This window comes from Aquarana catesbeiana, linkage group LG04, assembly GCF_042186555.1.
Source record: "Aquarana catesbeiana isolate 2022-GZ linkage group LG04, ASM4218655v1, whole genome shotgun sequence".
NCBI classification, from domain to species: domain Eukaryota; kingdom Metazoa; phylum Chordata; class Amphibia; order Anura; family Ranidae; genus Aquarana; species Aquarana catesbeiana.
In genome coordinates, this window is record NC_133327.1 from 54,807,496 (window position 1) to 54,830,187 (window position 22,692).

The window sequence follows — 22,692 nt, forward strand, 5'->3', positions numbered from 1 at the left end:
AGTTTAACGCCATATAGTTTTGCGTGCGTTACTGCCAGTTTAACGCCATATAGTTCTGTGTACGTTACTGCCAGTTTAACGCCATATAGTTTTGCGTGCGTTACTGCCAGTTTAACGCCATATCGTTTTGCTGCGTTACTGCCAGTTTAACGCTATATCGTTTTGCGTGAGTTACTGCCAGTTTAACGCCATATCGTTTTGCATGCGTTACTGCCAGTTTAATGCCATATAGTTCTGTGTGCGTTACTACAAGTTTAACGCCATATGGTTTTGTGCGTTACTGCCAGTTTAACGCCATTTACTTCTGTGTGCGTTAATGCCAGTTTAACGCCATATAGTTCTGTGCGTCACTGTACGTTTGGCGCATTATATTGCAGTATATTATATTGTATCAGTGGAGTGTGTCTGTGTAGTGTGAGCACTCAAGTTAAAGGGCACCAAACACCTCTTTACATTGATTAAAGTGCATCTACGGACAGATTTCAACTTCTCCTTTACATTTGCTTATAAGCACCGCCCCCTCCCTCCTAATAATGTCTGGGAGAACAACAAGGAGAGGCAGACGTTCCCTTGGCACTGTAAGGGGGCCAGCAACAAATGTGTCCACAGGAAAAGGTGGACGTGGTTGTCAGTCCTCAGGCAGGGCATCATTTCCTCTGTTTAGTGAGTTTGCCCATGCTATCCAGCCATAGCATGCAGTGGAGGTGGTGGACTGGCTTACTAAACCTTCCTCATCCTCCTCATCCTCTGTCACACAAGCCGAGACAAGTGTGTAGTCCCCTGCAGTTGCCAGACTGGATAAATCTGTCCTTCCTCCTCCTCCTCCTTACCCACTTCAGTCTGCCCCTGCGATACTGAGTCATTACCTTTCAGCAGCCTTCACTGACAGGGATGATGGTATAGCACAGGGTGTCCAAGGTCCTATCAGCTCATCTACCAGCAGCACATCACCAGCTGTAGACTGTAGCCAGCAAATTTCTCTGCCCCATCTTCTGCAGCGGAAAAAAAATACAGTCCCTGCCACAGCCAACCAAGCACAGCCAGTGCTCGGTTGGCTGAAATTCAGTGGGAATTCCACCTGCCCGTAAACCGCCTGATTTGTGACATGCCCACCAGGTGGAACTCAACTCTGGGAATGCTGCAGCAGCTATACATGCAGCAGAGGGCGGTCAACAAGTACTTGTGTCAGTACGGCACGATGAAAGGCTCAGGCCGCCTCGGCTTTTTTTCCCCACGCCAATGGCTGATAATTAAGGATGCATGCACTGTATTGTCACCATTTGAGGAGACCACAAGAATGGTGAGCAGTGACAGTGCATGCATCAGTGACACAATCCCTGTTGTGTTCCTGCTGGAGCAGACTCTGTGTGGCATTATGGACAGAGCACTGGAGGCAGAGCAGCAGGAGAAAGGGAAGGACTTCCTTTCCTCTCAAGGCCCACTTTATGCAGACACCATCTTTCCTATGTCACAGCACACACAGGAGGAGAGAGGGGGGAGGATGCAGAGGAGGATTCTGGCACTTTCATAGGCTTTGAAGAAGAGGAAGACATGCGTCAATCTGTAAGCGATGACTTTCCAACCCCAGGACCCTTGGGAGTAGTACGTGGCTGGGAGGAGGAAGTTCCAGATGCTGTCATCCTGAGTGACCCCGAGGAGTCTGCTTCTCAAGCCTCTGCACATTTGAGGCGTATGAGCAACCTCATGCTTCAAAGCCTGCGAAAGGACCCAAGAATACAGGGCATAAAGGAAAAGGATGATTACTGGTTGGCAACCCTCCTTGACCACCAACATAAGGGGAAGGTATCTGAACTAATCCCTTTCCCCACAGAGAGTGCAGAAGATAAAATCTCTTGAGGACACATTAAAGAGGATTTTATTGAACGTTTTTCCTGACTCTAGTAGGTTACAATGTGGTGGAAAATGTAGTTTTGAGTCTTCCGTTGGTCAAGAAAGGAGCGTTGGAGTAGGCATCCAACTAAATGAGGCTTTTTGGAATTTTTTTAGTCCTCGTCGCCCAGGGCTGTCAGCTTCCACATCCCATCGGCAGCGTCTGCATCACATGGTGGACGATTACCTCGGGGCCAAAACAGAGACGGAGATCTTTCCAGCTGACGAACCACTGGCTTACTGGGTCATGAGAATAGACCACTGGCCAGAACTTGCCCAGTATGCTATTGAGTTGTTAGGCTGCCCTGCATCCAGTGTGCTTTCAGAATGGGCATTCAGTGCTGCAGGAGGTTTCGTTACTGATCATAGAATGCATCTGTCCACATACTCTGTGGACTGTTTGACTTTTATAAAAATGAACCAGTCCTGGATTACCAGCTATGAAGCCCCTGATGCCGATGTCACTGATTATGTCTTTTTGAGATGTGGAATCTCTGCAGGACTTTGAGGCTGCCTAGCTTTGAGGGTGTTCAATCATTTCATCTGGAAGAATGTTTTTGGTATAGGTTTCATGGGCACAATTAACACCCAAAGACCAAATTTTCTGCACCTGTCTGACAGGTGCATATCATTGCAATTTTTTACAGCAAGGCAAATTCTTGCTTGCATCAAGAGTACCTCTATAGGGTTACGGTGGGAAGGCACCACTGACACCCAAAGACCAATTTTTCTGCACATATTTGACAGGTGCATATCATTGCAATTTTTTACAGCAAGGCAAATTCTTTCTTGCATCAAGAGTACCTCTATAGGGTTACGGTGGGAGGGCACCACTGACACCCAAAGACCAATTTTTCTGCACCTGTTTGACAGGTGCATATCATTGCAATTTTTTACAGCAAGGCAAATTCTTGCTTTCATCAAGAGTACCTCTATAGAGTTATGGTGGGAAGGCGCCACCGACACCCAAAGACCAATTTTTCTGCACCTGTCTGACAGGTGCATATCATTGCAATTTTTTACAGCAAGGCAAATTCTTGCTTTCATCAAGATTATTTCTATATGGTTACAGTTGGAAGGCTCCACTGACACCCAAAGACCAATTTTTCAGCACCTGTTTGACAGGTGCATACCATTGCAATTTTTTACAGCAAGGCAAATTCTTGCTTTCATCAAGATTATCTCTATAGGGTTACGGTGGAAAGGCGCCACCGACACCCAAAGACCAATTTTAACGCACCCGTTACTTCTATCCAAAGTCAAAGCGACACCAGAATGTATCCAAAAAATTTCTAATCTTGTTCCCAGTGCACTACATTGTGGCCTCATCATACACACTGGCTCTCCAGCAAATGTCATTTTTTTGGCTTTATAAATTCAATTATTTCTGCAGCAGATTTTAGACATGGTACAGATCTGCCACTTTACAGTTAGACTAAGGAGACCCCCCTGGCACTATATTGGAAGGAATTTTTCATTTTTAGGCTTTCACTTTAAAAATCAAAAAATCACTGCTCATTTAAAAATAACATTTTTCACAGACTTTTTTATTATTGATCCATGTCCCCCAGGGCAGGACCCAGATCCCTATAATCATTGTATACCTAATTACTTGTATTTAAGCCTTCAAAATGGGCACTTTTGATATTTGATGTTCGGGTCCTATTGACTTTAATGGGGTTTGTTATTCGGGTCCGAACGTTCACGGTGTGCGGACGTTCTGGTCCAAACCGAACAGGGGTCCATTCGGCCCATCCCTACTCACAAAATGTGATGGCCATCTCATCTTTCAAGACCCTGTGTTAGTGTGCCCTAGGACTGTGTAGTGCTGTACCCTATGCTAATACTCCACTAGTGTGTGGTAGCTTTCGAAACAGTCACCAATGCAGCCAGGTTGGTCAGGACAAAAAAAGCAGGTGTCATGCCTATATCCGCGCTTTCTACAGACACGACATCTTCTTTGGGGATTTCTTTGGGTAGGAGTGCCAGGGAGGACATGCGAAAAATGCCTCCCATGCAGCTGGCTCACTGCATTTGGATTGGAAAGTCAGGCCACAGCACCGTCTGGAAACAGAAAGGCTGTGATGATCTCTTTCTGGAATTTAAGGAAAGATCCAGTTCGTCCTGAAGCTTTGTATGGGACATAAGCATTCAGCAGAGCCAATTGGAATAAGTATACAGACACTTTTTTATACCAGCATCTGGCCTTATGGGCAATTAGGTATGGCGCCAACAACTGGTCATTGAGGTACACCCCTCCCATATTAAGGTTATATTCGTGGACACAGAGGGGTTTCTCCACAACACCAGTCACCGTAGGAATTTGGACCGTCATGTCTGCGTGAAGGGAGGACAGAATGAAAACATTCTTATTATCCCTCCACTTCACAGCGAGCAAATTACTACACTTCAAGTAGGCTCTCTCCCCAGCCTAAGACGGGAATCTACAAGCCTCTGGATTAAGCCCTGGCGATTAGATCGCATGGTGCCACATGCGCAAATTCCATGATCAAACAAGTGACTAAAAAGTGGCACGCTTGAGTAATAATTGTCCACATACAAGTGATACCCCTTTCCAAATAAGGGTAACACCAAGTCCCCCACAATCTTACCAGCGCTCCCTACGTAGTCTGGGCAGTTCTCCGGCTCTACGTAACTATCTCTTCCCTCGTAAACCATAAAACTATATGTATAGTCTGTTGCCCTGTCACAGAGCTTATACACCTTGACCCCATACCTGGCAAACTTGCTAGGAAGATACTGTTTGAATGACAAGCGGCCAGAAAACATAATCAGGGACACATCAACGCAGACAACTTGATTGGGAGTAAAGGCTGCAAACTGCTGGTTGAAGTGGTTTATGAGGGGCCAAATTTTGTAGAGCCGATCGTGTCCAGGGTCATCCCAAGGATGACAGAGTTCATTGTCATTGAAATGCATAAACCGCAAGATCTGCCCGTATCGTGTCCTGGTCATGGAGGCAGAGAACACGGCATATGGTGAATTGGGTCAGTGGACCAATATGACCGCAACTCGCTTTTTTTTAGTTATGCCCATGAGGAAGGATAGACCCAGGAAGGTCTTACATTCGGAGATCATAATAGATTTCCAATCTCTGGCAAGGGTCAAATAGGGAATAGCGGTGATAAATTGACCAGCATAAAAATTGCTTTGGTCCACAATAGATCTATAGAGATTTTCTGTGAAAAACAGCGAATAAAAACCAAGTGATGTAAAAATCAACTGTTTCCACCTGAATTCCAGGTTGGCCAGTGAATAGGGGACGTACGGGTGCTGCAGAAGTGGTGGGCTGCCAATTTGGATTGGCAAATGCAGCAGGAAGGGCACCGTGGGCTCGACGGGCCTGTATTTGTCTTCTTGGTGGCTTCGGGACACTAATTGTGCTAGCAGCCTCACCAGCTTGAACTGCACTTATGGCACTCATCACGTCACCACGTGATACTGCAGTGCTAGTTTGAATACGACCAGGATGTACTAGGCTGCTGGTGCTTGCTAGTTCACCAGAAGGATGAGCGGCACTAGCACTGGCTCTCTGCTCCATAGGAGAGTCCTGCAGTTCTTCCACCTCAACAACAGCAGAAGAACGGGGTTGGGTATGTCTGTCCTTGGCAGGGACCACTGCTCCATCATCAGAGCTATCTGTCAGGGTGCCGCTGCTGTCTACGGGTTTGTATTCTGAGCCTGAATCTGACAGATGGGTGAGTTCCTCTTCACTCTCATCTGTCATGCTCAGAAATGTGTAGGACTCTAAACTAGTGTACCTTCGATTTGACATTTTGGCCACTAAATTTACTGGTACACTAGTGAGACTCAAAGGAAAAAAAAGCACCTGACTGTCAGCGAACTTCTTCCAGCGCTACCAAAAAAACTGTAATGCCCTGTACACACGATAGGATTTTCCGATGGAAAATGTGTGATAGGTAGGGATGAGCCGAACACCCCCCGGTTCGGTTCGCACCAGAACCCGCGAACGGACCGAAAGTTCGCACGAACGTTAGAACCCCATTGACGTCTATGGGACTCGAAATCAAAAGTGCTCATTTTAAAGGCTAATTTGCATGGTATTGTCCTAAAAAGGGTTTGGGGACCCGGGTCCTACCCCAGGGGACATGTATCAATGCAAAAAAAACTTTTAAAAACGGCCGTTTTTTCGGGAGCAGTGATTTTAATGATGCTTAAAGTAAAAAAAAAAAAGTGAAATATTCCTTTAAATATCGTACCTGGGGGGTGTCTATAGTATGCCTGTAAAGTGACGCGTGTTTCCCATGTTTAGAACAGTCCCTGCACCAAATGTCATTTTTAAAGGAAAAAATCTCATTTAAAACTGCTTGCGGGTTTAATGTCATGTCGGGTCATGGCAATATGGATGAAAATCAGTGAGACAAACGGCATGGGTACCCCCCAGTCCATTACCAGTCCCTTTGGGTCTTGTATGGATATTAAGGGGAACCCCGCACCCAAATTAAAATAAGGAAAGGTGTGGGGCCACCAGGCCCTATATACTCTGAACAGCAGTATACAGGCGGTGCAAACAAGACAGGGACTGTAGGTTTGTTGTTAAGTAGAATCTGTTTGTAATTTTGAACATTTTTAACGTGTTTAGCTCCAGCCAAAAAATCTTTTCTAAGCTTTTTGGAAAACATAGGGAAGGGTTATCACCCCTGTGACATTTGTTTTGCTGTCTTTCCTCCTCTTCAGAAGATTTCACCTCACTTTTTTGTCCCAATGAAAAATGTTTTTTGAAAATTTGGGTTTTTTTGTGGAACAAGGATTGGAAAGCATCAGTGGAAAGGAGAACTTGTTTTCCCATATTAACTCTTACAGGAGAGAATTTCCCTTCCTAGGGGTAGATTTCATCTCACTTCCTGTTGTCTCCTTCCGTTTGCAAGTAGGAGTCGTTTGTAAGTTAGATGTTTGAAAGTAGGGTCCTGCCCTATATACTCAGCAGAAATTTGGGCCTTAGGTGTTGCTGTGGCCACAACACTGTAAGCCCTCACAGGGCCCTGCTGTGAAATATTAGATCAAGAATTGTAATTACATGCCCCTGTTGAACAGGAGCTGAAAAATTAGGCCTTAGGCACTGGTGCTGGTGCCACAACACTGCAACCCCTCACAGACACTCTAGTTGGAACGCAGGAACGAGCCCTGCTGCAAATTATTGCTTCAAAAATTGTAATTACACGCCCCTGTTAGACAGGGGCAGAAAAATTGGGCCTTAGGCACTGGTGCTGGTGCCACAACACTGCAACCCCTCACAGACACTCTAGTTGGAACGCAGGAACGAGCCCTGCTGCAAAGTATTGCATCAAAAATTGTAATTACACGCCCCTGTTAGACAGGGGCAGAAAAATTGGGCCTTAGGCACTGGTGCTGGTGCCACAACACTGCAACCCCTCACAGACACTCTAGTTGGAACGCAGGAACGAGCCCTGCTGCAAAGTATTGCATCAAAAATTGTAATTACACGCCCCTGTTAGACAGGGGCAGAAAAATTGGGCCCTAGGCACTGGTGCTGGTGCCACAACACTGCAACCCCTCACAGACACTCTAGTTGGAATGCAGGAACGAGCCCTGCTGCAAAGTATTACATCAAAAATTGTAATTACACGCCCCTGTTAAACAGGGGCTGAAAAATTGTGCCTTAGGCACTGGTGGTGGCGCCCAGAACCAAAAATTTTCTTACAAGCTATCAGCGTGATGATTGAGGAGGAAGAGGATAATTACTCAGGGATAGTCACTCAGCATCAGCATAGGCAGTCTTTGAAGGGATCTGAGATTTCAAAAAAAATTATTCGGTTACATCAGCATCAGGTGCTTGGTAGCTGGTGGTGATCCAAGACTCATTCATTTTTATGAAGGTCAGCCGATCGACCGAGTCGGTGGACAGACGCACCCTGTGATCGGTTACCACGCCTCCAGCAGCACTGAATGTGCGTTCCGAAAGAACGCTGGATGCAGGACAGGCCAGTAGCTCAATTGCATACTGTGCAAGCTCTGGCCAGTGATCCATCCTCAAGACCCAGTAACCCAGAGGATTTTCGGTGGGAAAGGTGTCCAAGTCTGATCTTGCCCCTAGGTATTCCTGCACCATGTAAAACAGACGCTGGCGATGGTTGCTGGAACCGATCATACCTTGGGGCTGCGGACCAAAAAATTGTCTGAACGCATCGGTCAGACGGCCACCTTCTCCACCGCTCCTTCTTTGACTGACCGAAGCCTCAGCAACACGTTGTCCAGAAACAGGAGTTTGTAACCTCCCAGTCTCTGGGAACGCGTTGCACAGACCTTTCTGCAAGGCCTCCCGAAGATGTTTCATCCTCTGCTCCCTCTGCGATGGCAAGATAAGGTCCGCAACCTTACCCTTGTAACGTGGATCAAGGAGGGTTGCCAGCCAGTATTGGTCCTTCTCCTTGATACCACGAATACGAGGATCCTTACGCAGGCTTTGCAGGATCAGGGAGGCCATGCAGCGTAGGTTTGCTGAGGCATTCGGTCCGGAGTCCTCTGGGTCACTAAGGACAACAATGTCCGCAGCCACCTCCTCCCAGCCACGTACAAGTCCATGTGTTCCTTGGGACTGATCCCTTAAAGACTGCTGCTGATGCTGAGTGCCAGGCTCCACCTCCATACTGACACAATCTTCCTCCTCCTCCTCCTCCTCCTCGTCCTCTTCCTGTGTGATCGGCGGGCACGCAGGAACACTGTCTGGATAAAGGGGGCCTTGAGAGCTAAGGAAGTCCTCCTCTTCCTGCCTCTGTTCTGCCTCAAGTGCCCTGTCCATTATTCCACGCAGCGTGTGCTCCAACAGGTGGACAAGGGGGACAGTGTCACTGATGCATGCACTGTCAGTGCTCACCATCCTCGTGGCCTCCTCGAATGGTGACAGGACAGTGCATGCATCCCTGATCATGGCCCACTGGCGTGGGGAAAAAAAAACAAGCTCCCCTGACCCTGCCCTGGTGCCATAGTCGCACAGGTACTCATTGATGGCCCTCTGCTGCGTGTGCAGCCGCTGCAGCATGGCCAACGTTGAGTTCCACCTGGTGGGCATGTCACAGATTAGGCGGTTCTTGGGCAGGTTAAACTCCTTTTGGAGGTCCGTCAGCCGAGCACTGGCATTATATGACCGGCGGAAATGCACACAGACTTTCCTGGCCTGCCTCAGGACATCCTGTAAGCCCGGGTACCTGCCCAAGAACCGCTGCACCACCAAGTTAAGGACGTGAGCCAAACAGGGCACATGGGTCATTTGTCCCTGTCGGAGGGCAGAGAGGAGGTTGGTGCCATTGTCGCAAACCACCATTCCTGCCTTAAGTTGGCGTGGCGTCAACCACCTCTGAACCTGCCCCTGCAGAGCTGACAGAACCTCTGCCCCAGTGTGGCTCCTGTCCCCCAAGCACACCAGCTCAAGCACCGCATGGCATCTTTTGGCCTGCGTACTTGCGTAGCCCCTTGAACGCCTACGGAGCACCGCTGGTTCCGAGGAAGAGGCCATGGAGGAAGAAGAAGAGGAGGGGGTGGAGGAGAGAAGTGTGTCACAATCAGCATTTTGGAGGCGTGGTGGCGGAACAACCTCCAACACTACTGCACCTTGTCCTGCATCCTTCCCAGCTGCCAGCAGAGTCACCCAATGCGCCGTGAAACTTAGGTAACGTCCCTGTCCATGCCTGCTGGACCATGAGTCAGCGGTAATATGCACCTTACCGCTGACCGCCCTGTCCAGCGAGGCATGGACATTGCCTTCCACATGCCGGTAGAGAGCCGGAATCGCCTTCCGTGAGAAAAAGTGGCGTTTGGGTACCTGCCACTGAGGAACCGCACATTCCACAAACTCACGGAAGGGGGCAGAGTCTACCAACTGAAAAGGCAGCAGTTGAAGTGCTAGCAATTTTGCCAAGCTAGCATTCAACCGCTGGGCATGTGGATGGCTGGGAGCAAACTTCTTTCGGCGGTGCAGCAGCTGGGGCAGGGAAATTTGCCTGGTACAATCTGACGTCGGTGTACCAAAAGCAGATTGCCCACAAGTACTTGGCTGTGACACACCTAATTCTACACCTTCATTCCTCTCACTGCAGGTCTCAGAGAGGACTGAAGGTCTAGTGGGGTTGGAAATCTCAGCTGATGAGGAGCAAGGAGAGATCCTCTTTGTTCTTTGGTGTGGGTCTTTTAGATACGCTTGCCAACGAACTGCATGGCAGGTCAACATATGTCTGGTCAAGCATGTGGTACCCAAGCGGGAGATATTTTGGCCACGCGAGATACGCTTGAGACATATGTTGCAAATAGCAGCGGTGCGATCTGATGCACTCGTCTCAAAAAAGGCCCACACCAAAGAACTTTTTGAATAACGCGCAGAGACTGCAGCGCCCTGCACATGTGGAGCTTTGGGGTGTGATGCAGTCAATGTGCTGCCCTTAGGCTGGCCCCTGGAGGGCATCCTGCCTCGTTGGTGATGTGCTGCCGCCTCCTCCTCCTCCTCCTCCTCCTCCTCCTCCTCCTCTCTCCTATCAGGCACCCACGTTGAGTCAGTGACCTCATCATCCCCTCCCTCCTCATCACTGGAGCAAACCTGGCAGTATGCTGCAGCAGGGGGAGCATGACTGCCAGATTGCTGTCCTTCTTGGGCACCCCCTCTGTCCGCGCTCATGTTACTGCCTTCATCGAGCTCAGTATCGTCATCAGAGCCTTCCAAACGCTGGGCATCCTCCTGGAGCATGTACCCAACACTGTGGTCAAACAGTTCGAGGGAATCCTCATGAGGACATGGTGGAGCTAGGGAAGGAGTCACTGATGACATTGAGCTGAGGGAAGAGGCCGCTGCTTTGCCAGACAAAGCACCCTGGGCATGGGTGAGAGAGGATGAGGAGGATGAGGACGGCTTGGTCATCCACTCGACCAAGTCTTCCGCATGTTGCGGCTCAACATGGCCAGCTGCCGAAAAAAAGGCCAAGCGTGTCCCATGGCCACGTGCTGATGAGGATGCACCGTCTCCACGACCAGCACTAGACACAGAGCCTGCTTGCCCTCTCTTATTGGCTTGTGACTGTCTGCCTCTCCTTCTTGGCCTTCCAGACATACTAATGGCCTGTAGCTGCACTAAGCTGGGATAGAACACCTGTAATTTTCTTCAAGTAGCTTTATATACTGTAACCAGACAAGCCTGCCTGTCAGTAGGAAGATAACAGGAACGGATCTAGCTGAACACTGTGAGCAGGACGCACTGTACTAAATGTAAATAGTCTAGCTGCCTGACCGTGGTACTAATAGGATCAAATAGAACACCTGTAATTTTCTTCAGGTAGCTTTATATACTGTAACCAGACAAGCCTGCCTGTCAGTAGGAAGATAACAGGAACGGATCTAGCTGTACACTGTGAGCAGGACGCACTGTACTAAATGTAAATAGTCTAGCTGCCTGACCGTGGTACTAATAGGATCAAATAGAACACCTGTAATTTTCTTCAGGTAGCTTTATATACTGTAACCAGACAAGCCTGCCTGTCAGTAGGAAGATAACAGGAACGGATCTAGCTGTACACTGTGAGCAGGACACACTGTACTAAATGTAAATAGTCTAGCTGCCTGACCGTGGTACTAATAGGATCAAATAGAACACCTGTAATTTTCTTCAGGTAGCTTTATATACTGTAACCAGACAAGCCTGCCTGTCAGTAGGAAGATAACAGGAACGGATCTAGCTGAACACTGTGAGCAGGACGCACTGTACTAAATGTAAATAGTCTAGCTGCCTGACCGTGGTACTAATAGGATCAAATAGAACACCTGTAATTTTCTTCAGGTAGCTTTATATACTGTAACCAGACAAGCCTGCCGGTCAGTAGGAATTTAACAGGAACGGATCTAGCTGAACACTGTGAGCAGGACGCACTGCACTAAATGTAAATAGCAGGAACGGATCTAGCTGAACACTGTGAGCAGGACGCACTGCACTAAATGTAAATAGTCTAGAAGATAACAGGAACGGATCTAGCTGAACACTGTGAGCAGGACGCACTGCACTAAATGTAAATAGTCTAGAAGATAACAGGAACGGATCTAGCTGAACACTGTGAGCAGGACGCACTGCACTAAATGTAAATAGCAGGAACGGCTCTAGCTGAACACTGTGCGCAGGACGCACTGCACTAAATGTAAATAGCAGGAACGGATCTAGCTGAACACTGTGAGCAGGACGCACTGCACTAAATGTAAATAGCAGGAACGGATCTAGCTGAACACTGTGAGCAGGACGCACTGCACTAAATGTAAATAGCAGGAACGGATCTAGCTGAACACTGTGAGCAGGACGCACTGCACTAAATGTAAATAGCAGGAACGGATCTAGCTGAACACTGTGAGCAGGACGCACTGCACTAAATGTAAATTGCAGGAACGGATCTAGCTGAACACTGTGAGCAGGACGCACTGCACTAAATGTAAATAGTCTAGAAGATAACAGGAACGGATCTAGCTGAACACTGTGAGCAGGACGCACTGCACTAAATGTAAATAGCAGGAACGGATCTAGCTGAACACTGTGAGCAGGACGCACTGCACTAAATGTAAATAGCAGGAACGGATCTAGCTGAACACTGTGAGCAGGACGCACTGCACTAAATGTAAATAGCAGGAACGGATCTAGCTGAACACTGTGAGCAGGACGCACTGCACTAAATGTAAATTGCAGGAACGGATCTAGCTGAACACTGTGAGCAGGACGCACTGCACTAAATGTAAATAGTCTAGAAGATAACAGGAACGGATCTAGCTGAACACTGTGAGCAGGACGCACTGCACTAAATGTAAATAGCAGGAACGGATCTAGCTGAACACTGTGAGCAGGACGCACTGCATTAAATGTAAATAGTCTAGATAGAAGATAACAGGAACGGATCTAGCTAAACTGAATACAGTGTATATATATATATGCAACACCTGGGATGCATATATATACACAATACACTGTAAGTGCAGCTAACTGACTGACTGTTCTGCCTAATCTATCTAACTCAAATCAAATGACACTGTCTCTCTCTCTCTCTATCTCTCAGCACACCGGAACACACACTACACAGGGCCGCCGTGCAGGCGGCCTTATATAGTGTGGGGTGTGTACTAAATCCCCTGAGCCATAATTGGCCAAAGCCACCCTGGCTTTGGCCAATTACAGCTCTCTCTACTGACAGCGCTGTGATTGGCCAAGCATGCGGGTCATAGTGCATGCTTGGCCAATCATCAGCCAGCAATGCACTGCGATGCCGCAGTGAATTATGGGCCGTGACGCGCCACACGAATTTAGCGCGAACGGCCCATAACGTTCGCAATTCGGCGAACGATCGAACAGCCGATGTTCGAGTCGAACATGGGTTCGACTCGAACACGAAGCTCATCCCTAGTGATAGGACCTTGTTGTTGGAAATTCTGACCGTCTGTAGGCTCCATCACACATTTTCCATCGAAATTTCCGACACACAAAGTTTGAGAGCTTGCTATAAAATTTTCCAACAACAAAATCCATTGTTGGAAATTCCGATCGTGTGTACACAAATCCGACACACACAGTGCCACGCATGCTCAGAATAAATTAAGAAACGAAAGCTATTGTCTACTGCCCCGTTTATAGTCCCGACATACTCAAACAAAGAGGAAAGGATAGCTGCTACTCCTGACCAGCCCAGGTGAATAAACGATAATGAACGGCCTCAGCTTACATGTCTCCACCAAACCGCACTTCCTGATGCATTTCTCCCCGCCCCCCGGGGGGGCTTAGTCATAGGGTCCAAACCTTTCCTCTTTACATTTATTACCCTCTGAATTGATAGGACAAGCCTACACGGCATGCTCTAGTCTAGGACACAGAGATATGCTTTCACCTCTACTTTCAATGGCACCAAAAGCAATATACAATTGTGCTCAAAAGTTTGCATACCCTTGCAGAAATTGTGAAATTTTGGCATTTATATTGAAAATATGACTGATCATGCCAAAAAACTTTTATTCAAGGATAGTGATCACATGAAGCCATTTATTATCACATAGTTTTTTTGACTCCTTTTAAAATCATGGTAACAGAAATCACCCAAATGGCCCTGATGAAAAGTTTACATACCCTGGAATGTGTGGCCTTGGTACAGACACAGAAGGTGGCACACACAGGTTAAAATTGCAATTAAAGGTTAATTTCCCACATTTGTGGCTTTTTAAATCACAATTAGTGTCTGTGTATAAATAGTTAATGAGTTTGTTTGCTCTCACATGGATGCACTAAGCAGGATAGATACTAAGCCATGAGTAGCAGAAAAGAACAGTCAAAAGACCTGCGTAACAAGGTATTGAAACTTTACAAAGATGGAAAAGGATATAAAAAGATATCCAAAGCTTTGAATATGCCAGTCAGTACTGTTCAATCACTTAATAAGAAGTGGAAAATTTAGGGATCTCTTGATACCAAGCCAAGGTCAGGTAGATCAAAGATTTCAGCCACAACTGCCACAGGAATTGTTCGGGATACAAAAAAAAAACCCACCAGTAACCTCAGGAGAAATACAGGCTGCTCTGGAAAGGATGGTGTGGTTGTTTTTAAGGAGCACAATACGATGATACTTGAACAAAAAAAGAGTTGCGTGGTCAAGTTGCAAGAAAGAAGCTTTTACTGTACAAGGTCCACAAAAAAGCCTGGTTACAATATGCCCAACAACACCTTGACATGCCTCATTGGGCTTTTTTGTGGCATTGGCGCAGTAAAGGCTTCCTTCTGGCAGCTCAACCATGCAGCTCTTTTTTGTTCAAGTATCGTAGAATTGTGCTCCTTAAAAACAACCACAGTTCCATTATTATATATATTATATTTTGATCACAACTGTACGTAACAGGTCCATCCCCCCCCCAGACAGTGAGGTTAACCCAGATACTGTACGGTCCCCGACAAAAGTCTTGTCGCTTGTGTACAAATTGACCTGAAGTGCCGCTAAAATATATTTCTAATCAAGATTTTGTTACAAGAAATGGGTCATTTTAATCCCAACAGCTTTTGTAATAATGTTTCAGTGCAAAACGAAACTGACAAAAAGTATTCTAATATTCACAGCTTGGTAAAGCCCATTGAGTCAATTTTTGCCAAGACATAAGTGTTGTCGCCTTGTTATATGAGCTTCACCTGTGAATAATAATGGATCAATTAGGTCTCAGGTGTGTATAAAAAGAACACCAGTACACTAGACCTTCTCAACTGCAACTAGACCTCTGCAAACATGCCTAAGATTCACCCGGAGACTAAAGTGTTGATTATCAAGAGGCTGAAGACCAGATCCACTGCTGATGTGGCAGACACCTTCAATGTGTCTCAGCGTCAAGTTCAGAGGATAAAAAAATATTTGAAGAGACTGGAGACGTTTTGGACAAGGCCAGGTCAGGCCGACCCGCAAGACAACTGCTCGGGAGGACCGTTTGTTGGCTCGGAAATCCAAGGCAGCCCATTTTTCACTGCAGCAGAGCTCCCTGAGACCTGGTCACCTGAAGTCCCTGTGTCAACCAGAACAGTTTGTCGGATTCTGTCTCGAAATGGCCTCCATGGTCGAATCAGTGCCCATAAGCCAGCACTAAACAAAAGACAATTGAAAAACCATGTGGCATTTGCCAAGGGCCACAGCCTGCTAAAAGGATGGACTCTGGAAAAGCGGCAGAAGGTGGATTTTTCAGATGAATCTTCTGTTGAATTACACCACAGTTGCCGCAAATATTGCAGGAGACGTACTGGAACCCGCATGGAGCTGAGATTTACCCAGAAAACAGTGAAGTTTGGTGGAGGCAAAATCATGGTCTGGGGTTACATCCAGTATGGGGGTGTGTGAGGGATCTGCAGGGTGGAAGGCAACATCAATAGTCTAAAATACCAAGAAATCTTAGCTACCTCTTATATTCCCAACCATAAAAAAGGCCAAATTTTGCAGCAGGATGGTGCTCCATCGCATACTTCCATCTCCACATCAAAGTTCCTTAAGGGAAAGAAGATCAAGATGCTCTAGGATTGGCCAGCCCAGTCACCAGACATGAACATAATTGAGCATATGTGGTGTAGGATGAAAGATGAAGCATGGAAGACGAAACCAAAGAATATTGATGAACTCTGGGAGGCATGCAAGACTGTTTTCTTTGCTATTCCTGATGACTTCATCAATAAATTGTATGAATCCTTGCCAAACCGCATGGATGCTGTCCTTCAAGCTCATGGAAGTCATACAATATATTAAATTTGGATCTCACAGCACCACTACTTAGTTTCCTGACATATTTTTGGATTTTCAGTAAAGTTGTTCAATTTCTCTATAGGCGATAATAACTTTTGTCTTGCCAAAATTTGACCTGTCTGTCTTGATTAAATGATAAATCTTTTTTCAGTGAAACTAATTTATTTCAGTGCATTAAACATCATTTGGGAGGGCTTTAGCTTTTCATATGAGCTATTTCTAACACCAATTGATTAATTAAAAGTCAGTTTAATAGCAGGAGTTCCTACAAAATAGAGAAGCGACAAGACTTTTGTCAGGGACTGTACATTACAGAGAGCCACACCAGAGAATTATACTATGATTTTTTTCTATTATTATTAAAACACTGAGCAGAGCCTTATCCAGAAGCTCTACATGGCAAGTGGTACCTCTACAAGCCTTTCGGTAGAATTGTTGCCTAATGAATTGCCGTGTGAGAAAATATAGGACTCCTACATTAGATGCCAAACATCTAAATGCATGGGATCATACCCTTGCCTGACATGCATACAGATCCCCATGATAACAATATATTTGCTATCCCTCTATTGTGATTTATGTAACAATGTGCCCCTGCAGGCTAGTTTACATAGAGGAAACTTTTAGAAAAAAAAGATTAGATTGCACAGCAGCACTATTCATTTGGTAAAAGGCAAGTACCGTATTTATCGGCATATAACACGCACTTTTTTCCCCTGAAAATCAGGAGAAAATCGTGGGTGCGTGTTATAGGCCGATCCCCCCCCCCCCCAATTGTGTGTGATCGGAGCGATCGCGGCAATTGCCGCGATCGCCGCCGACATACACAGCCGTGTGTAAATTCAAATATGGCGCCGAGACTGCAGGGACTCTATACTCGATACTATATGTATCTTGGCTCTGCCGAGTCCCTGCAGTCTCGGCGCCATATTTGAATTTACACACGGCTGTGTATGTCAGCAGGGATCGCGGCGATCCCACAAAGCTGCACTGGGGCAAGGCTGCACTGGAGCAAAGCTGCACTGGGACAAAGCTGCACTAGGGCAAGGCTGCACTGGGGCAAAGCTGCACTGGGGCAAGGCTGCACTGGGGCAAGGCTGCACTGGGGCAAATCTGCACTGGGGCAAAGCTGCACTGGGGCAAAGCTGCACTGACAAGGCTGCACTGACATGGCTGTACTGGGGCAAAGCTGCACTGACAAGGCTGCAATGGACACTGGGGCAAGGCTGCACTGACAATTCTGCACTGGGGCAAAGCTGCACTGACAAGGCTGCAATAGACACTGGAGCAAGGCTGCACTGACACTGAAAAGGCTGCAGATGGACACCGATAACGCTGCATTGATGGGCATTTTAATGTAAGTTTTTCTTCCTTAAACTTTACTCCTAAAAGTTTTTTTCCTTAAAATTCCCTCCTAAACTTGGGGTGCGTGTTATACGCCGATAAATACGGTATATTTTACCAATTTCCTGGCCTTTTACAGATAGAGCACAGTTCATGGAGCACATTCATTCTGGCAACCCAAACTTAATCCCAGCATCTAACAAATAATGTTATTTTACACCGAGATGCTATTTTAATTGCTTTGCATTGTATTTTTTAGGTCACTTTGTAGTAAAGCAAGGAAGCAAAACCCTCTGTAGTAAATTAATGTGCTTTACTAAACAATAATGCTGCATATACAAACTACAGTTTGTATCTGCAGTAAAGCAAGGAGGCAATAGTATATTAATGTGCTTTACTAAACAATAATGCTGCATATACAAACTACTTACAATTGTAGGAAAATAATACAAGACTTATAACGTATTACAGAGATATATAAAACACATGCACACGCTTCCTAACTTTCCTTTCGAATGAGCATGAACATTAGTGTGTGTACCATAGGGATTGTAGATTTTGTAGAAGCAATGATGAATGGTCAGATGAACCTTGTGAAGAACTTGTTTATTCCAGCCAGCAGAGAGCTGCATGTAAAACCTTTTTCCTCTAGTTTGACTTCATAATTTCCTACTTCCTGTTCCCAACCCCAGGTCGTCACACACCTATGTAAATACAAGACATACATATTCTACAAGGATACACTAAAATTCACTTAGCTTGGTTTAAAGCAGCTTCAAAATCTCTGCAGGCAACCAAGGCACCAGTCTCTACTCTAGAAGTAATTGCAGGATACTGGGTGATAGTGTCATCCCCAGGTGAAGTTCCCTCTTGAACATGTAAAGTGCCCTCTAGCACAGACATTCCTTCTTAGTTCTTGTGGTTATGGAGGCCTCTGACACAGACCTTCCTTGTAGTTAAAGTGATATCAAGTGTTGTATTTTTTAAACTAAAATAATAAACATTATACTTACCTGCTCTCTGCAATCCTCCCCTTCTGGGGTCCCCCATCGGTGCTCTTGCCTCCTCCTCTTCTCCAAATGCCTCCAAAGCAAGCTGCTTGCTCTGGGGGCACTCATGCCGTCTCGATCCTAAGCCCTGCTCTGTATGTCCATTAGACACACAGAGCAGGGCTCGGCCCGCCCCCTCCGCACTGGCTGTGATTGACAGCAATGTCCAAAGAGGAGCAAGAAAGCTGAGAGAACTTTGGCTCTCATGCCCATCACTAGATGGAGATTGGACTTGGGTTTTTACCTTACTGTATAAAATGCCTGACAGGTAAAAAACCTTCAGCTTTTACAGCCACTTTAAGTGAGCTGTGAGCTTCTCCTACTCAAAACCTCTTCCAAAGTCCTCTTTACCTCTTGGGGTCCTCAAAACCTAGTGCCTCCCTTGTGTTCAGTACATGGCTGTGTTCAAATCCTTTTTTCCCTCCCCTCATTTTCTAGCAACATCATTTCCTGTTTTACCAGTTTCCATAAACCAGATAAAATGTATTATTGCATATCTTTATGCTATTAAAAAAATCACTAAAATAGCCATAGTAATACAGATGCACATGTCAGTGTACAACTTATAAAAAACTGACGGCAGATGGGAAAGATTTTATGGTAGAAGTGATATATATAGGGGTCCATTTATAAAACATTCTCTTTGCAAATGTCTCATCATATGTGCACATGTTACAAATAAAACCCATAGGGGTTGATTTACTAAAGTCAAATTCACTTTGCACTACAAGTGCACTTGGAAGTGCAGTCGGTGTAGATCTGAGGGGAAGATCTGAAATTAGGGGAAGCTCTGCTGATTTCTATCATCCAATCATGCGCAAGCAAAAATGCTGTTATTTATTTTCCTTGCATGATTCCCTCAGATCTACAGCGACTGCTCTTCCAACTGCACTTGTAGTGCAAAGTGGATTTGCCTTTAGTAAATCAACCCCATAGTGTTTATATATGTGTAATAGTTTCTTTGTTGCCTTTTGCTGGATGAATGTAAAATTCCCTAACATTTGAACCTAAGAGAAAAATCCCAAGGGATCTGGTCAGAATCCGTACAATAGACAAATACTTGGGGGGCACATCCTAAAAAATGCATCAAAAATGGTGCAGCCATAAGACCATACAAACAGAACAAAATAGTACACCGCACACATATAAAAATGACATTTAACTCCTGCAAGGCTTGGCCCCGATCCCTCCTAACTAGCCATGATTGACAGCAGTGGGAGCCAATAGCTCCTGCTGCTGTGTCTGAGCCAATGAGGAGAGAGAGAGAGTCAAGACAGCTGCTACTCTCTTGGACATTGATGGATTGAGATGAGGCTCAGGTAAGTAGAAGAGGGGGCTTGGGGGGAATTGCATGCAGAAGTTTTTTACAGAGAATTCGTTAAGTCAAATAATGTACTTCCTTTACAACCACTTTAACATTCACCAATAGAGAAAATAACCTAATGCTATAGGCTGAGAACATTTGAGAACATTGAAAAGTGTATTTTTTTTTTAAAAAGTGCGCTTTTAAGGCCGCTGCGCAAATACGATGTGACAGAAAGTATTGCAACAACCGCCATTTCATTCGCTATGATGTTAGAAAAAAAATGTATAATGTTTGGGGGTTCTAAGTAATTTTCTAGCAAAAAAAAATGTTTTTAACTTGTGAACACCACATCTAAAAAAGAGGCCCGGTCTTAAAGTCGTTAAGCAACTTGGTTACAATCAGGTTCATTCTGAATGATGTTAATATGTCTTTAACATGTTAGTAACTGTAGCCCTACAACAGCTGGAGTTTAGGTGTCACTGTTGTAGTCTCGCTACTAACATCCAGGACTAACTAACGCTTTCGTTCCCCTCACATGTCTCTCTGCATCTGTTTCAGGTTACAGTTGCGAACAATGGTTAGTGCCTTGTCTATGATCTATTCAATTGAGAAGATTAACAATTCCACTCTTTTGCAAGGAATCAAGCTGGGCTATGAGATTTTTGACTCGTGTTCTGATCCTCTCAAAGCTGTTCAGGCAACACTGAAGTTACTGCCAGAAATCTTTGCAATAAATAACTCAACACAGTGTAACAGCACAGAGGTCATACCTGCCATTAAAGCTGTTATAGGAGAAGTGAATTCTGAAATCTCCATCGCCATAGGAAGGATACTGAGCAGTTACTTTATACCCCAGGTAATGCTGTAGTTCCATCTTTTAGGTGTACACAATAGGTACCCAGATGACATAATGGCATTAATGATGATGAAGTTAATGGTTTTGATGATGAATTTGGTGGAAATAATGACCATGAAAAAGATATTGATGATAAAGGTGGTGATATTGATGTGATAAAGCTGATGGTCATAAAGGTGTTTGATAGAGAAGAGTGGATTGGTTTGTTCAGTCTGGTGTTTAGACCATATCAGGTAGATAGTGTTCACAGCGAAAAAGTATTCCTACCCCTTGAAATTTTCCACAATTCGTCATGTTACATCCAAAAACATAACGTATTTTGCGCTCCATAAGACGCACTTTTTTCCCCAAAAATATGGTGGAAAATTTCTCTACCTCTTATGCAGCAAATATTGACCAGGCACCGTTTCCCCCCTCATGTTAGTACCGAAAGAGAGGCAGGAGAGTGGAGGACAGACATCCCAACCCCCCCCGTGAGTGCCGGGTGATCTCCCAGCTGGGCCTGACACTCAGACAGAAAACAGAGCAGCCTGAGCGACTGAATGGCGCATGGCATGGTGGCCGCTCAGGCTGCTCCATCTTCCATCAGGCGGATGTGATGACGTCAGGTAAGGCTGCATTTATGGCACTGATAAGGCTGTATTTATGGCACTGGTAAGGCTGCATTTCTTTTGCACAGGTCAGGCTTCATTTCATTGGCACAGGTTAGGCTGCATTTCATGGGCACTGGCTATTTTAGTACACCATTTGGTTCAGAATTTTTTTTCTTGTTTTCCTTGTTTAAAACCTAAGTGTGTCTTATGGTTAGGTGCGTCTTATGGAGTGAAAAATACAGTAAATGTATTTGATTGGGATTTTATGTGATAGACCAACACAAAGTGCCACATAATTGTGAAGTGGAATGAAAATGATAAATAGTTTTAATTTTTTTTTACAAGTAAATATCTGAAAATTGTGGCGTGCATTTGTATTCAGCCCCCTTTACTCTGATACCCCTAACTAAAATTTAGTGGGAACAATTGCCTTCAGAAGTCACCTAATTAGTAAATAGAATCCACCTGTGTGTAATTTATTCTTAGTATAAATACAAATGTTCTGTGAAGAGGCAGGTCAGGAATAAAGTCGTGGAGAAGTCTAAAGCAGGGGTAGGTTATAAAAAAAGATGAGACCAAAATTGAACTTTTTGGACTAAAAGCAAAAAAAAAGCTATGTGTGGCAGAAAACAAACACTGCACATCACCCTGAATACACCATCCCCAGGGACAGGGAAACTGGTCAGAGTTTATGGGAAGATGGATGGAGCCAAATACAGGGCAATCTTAGAAGAAAACCTGTTATGCCACGTACACACGATCGTACGTTCCGACAACAAAATCCATGGGATTTTTTCCAAAGGATGTTGGCTCAAACTTGTCTTGCATACACACGGTCACACAATTTTGTCAAAAGTCTGAACGTCAAGAACGCTGTGACGTAGGACGAGCCGAGAAAATTGAAGTTCAATAGCCAGTGTGGCTCTTCTGCTTGATTCCGAGCATGCGTGGAAACATGTGCAATGGAATTGTGTACACACAATCGGAATTTCCGACAACGGATCCAGGTCTCAAATTGTGTGTTTCGGAAATTCCGATGGAAAATGTCCGATGAAGCCTACACATGTTCGGAGCTTTTTCCGACAAAAAGCTCCCATCGAACATTTTCCATCGGAAAATCCGACCGCGTGTACGCGGCATTAGAGTCTGCAAAAGACTTGAGACTGGGGCGGAGGTTCACCTTCCAGCAGGACAACGACCCTAAACATACATCCAGAGCTACAATGGAATGGTTTAGATCAAAGCTATTCATGTTTTAGTATGGTCCAATCAAAGTCCAAACCTAAATCAAATTGAGAATCTGTAACAAGACTTGAAATTTGCTGTTCACAGCCTCTCTCCATCCAATCTGATAGAGCTTGAGCTATTTTGCAAAGAAGAATGGGCA

At 45.4% G+C, this 22,692-nt stretch overlaps 1 protein-coding gene across 1 annotated transcript in view; it reads left to right on the forward strand.

Moving 5' to 3' along the window:
• LOC141139257 (G-protein coupled receptor family C group 6 member A-like) overlaps positions 1-22,692 on the forward strand; it is a 78,672-nt gene that overhangs the window by 9,001 nt on the left and 46,979 nt on the right. The window contains exon 2 of the mRNA XM_073625215.1: positions 20,415-20,712. Coding sequence (XP_073481316.1) covers positions 20,415-20,712 — 298 coding nt within the window. The remainder of the gene's footprint in view (positions 1-20,414; positions 20,713-22,692) is intronic.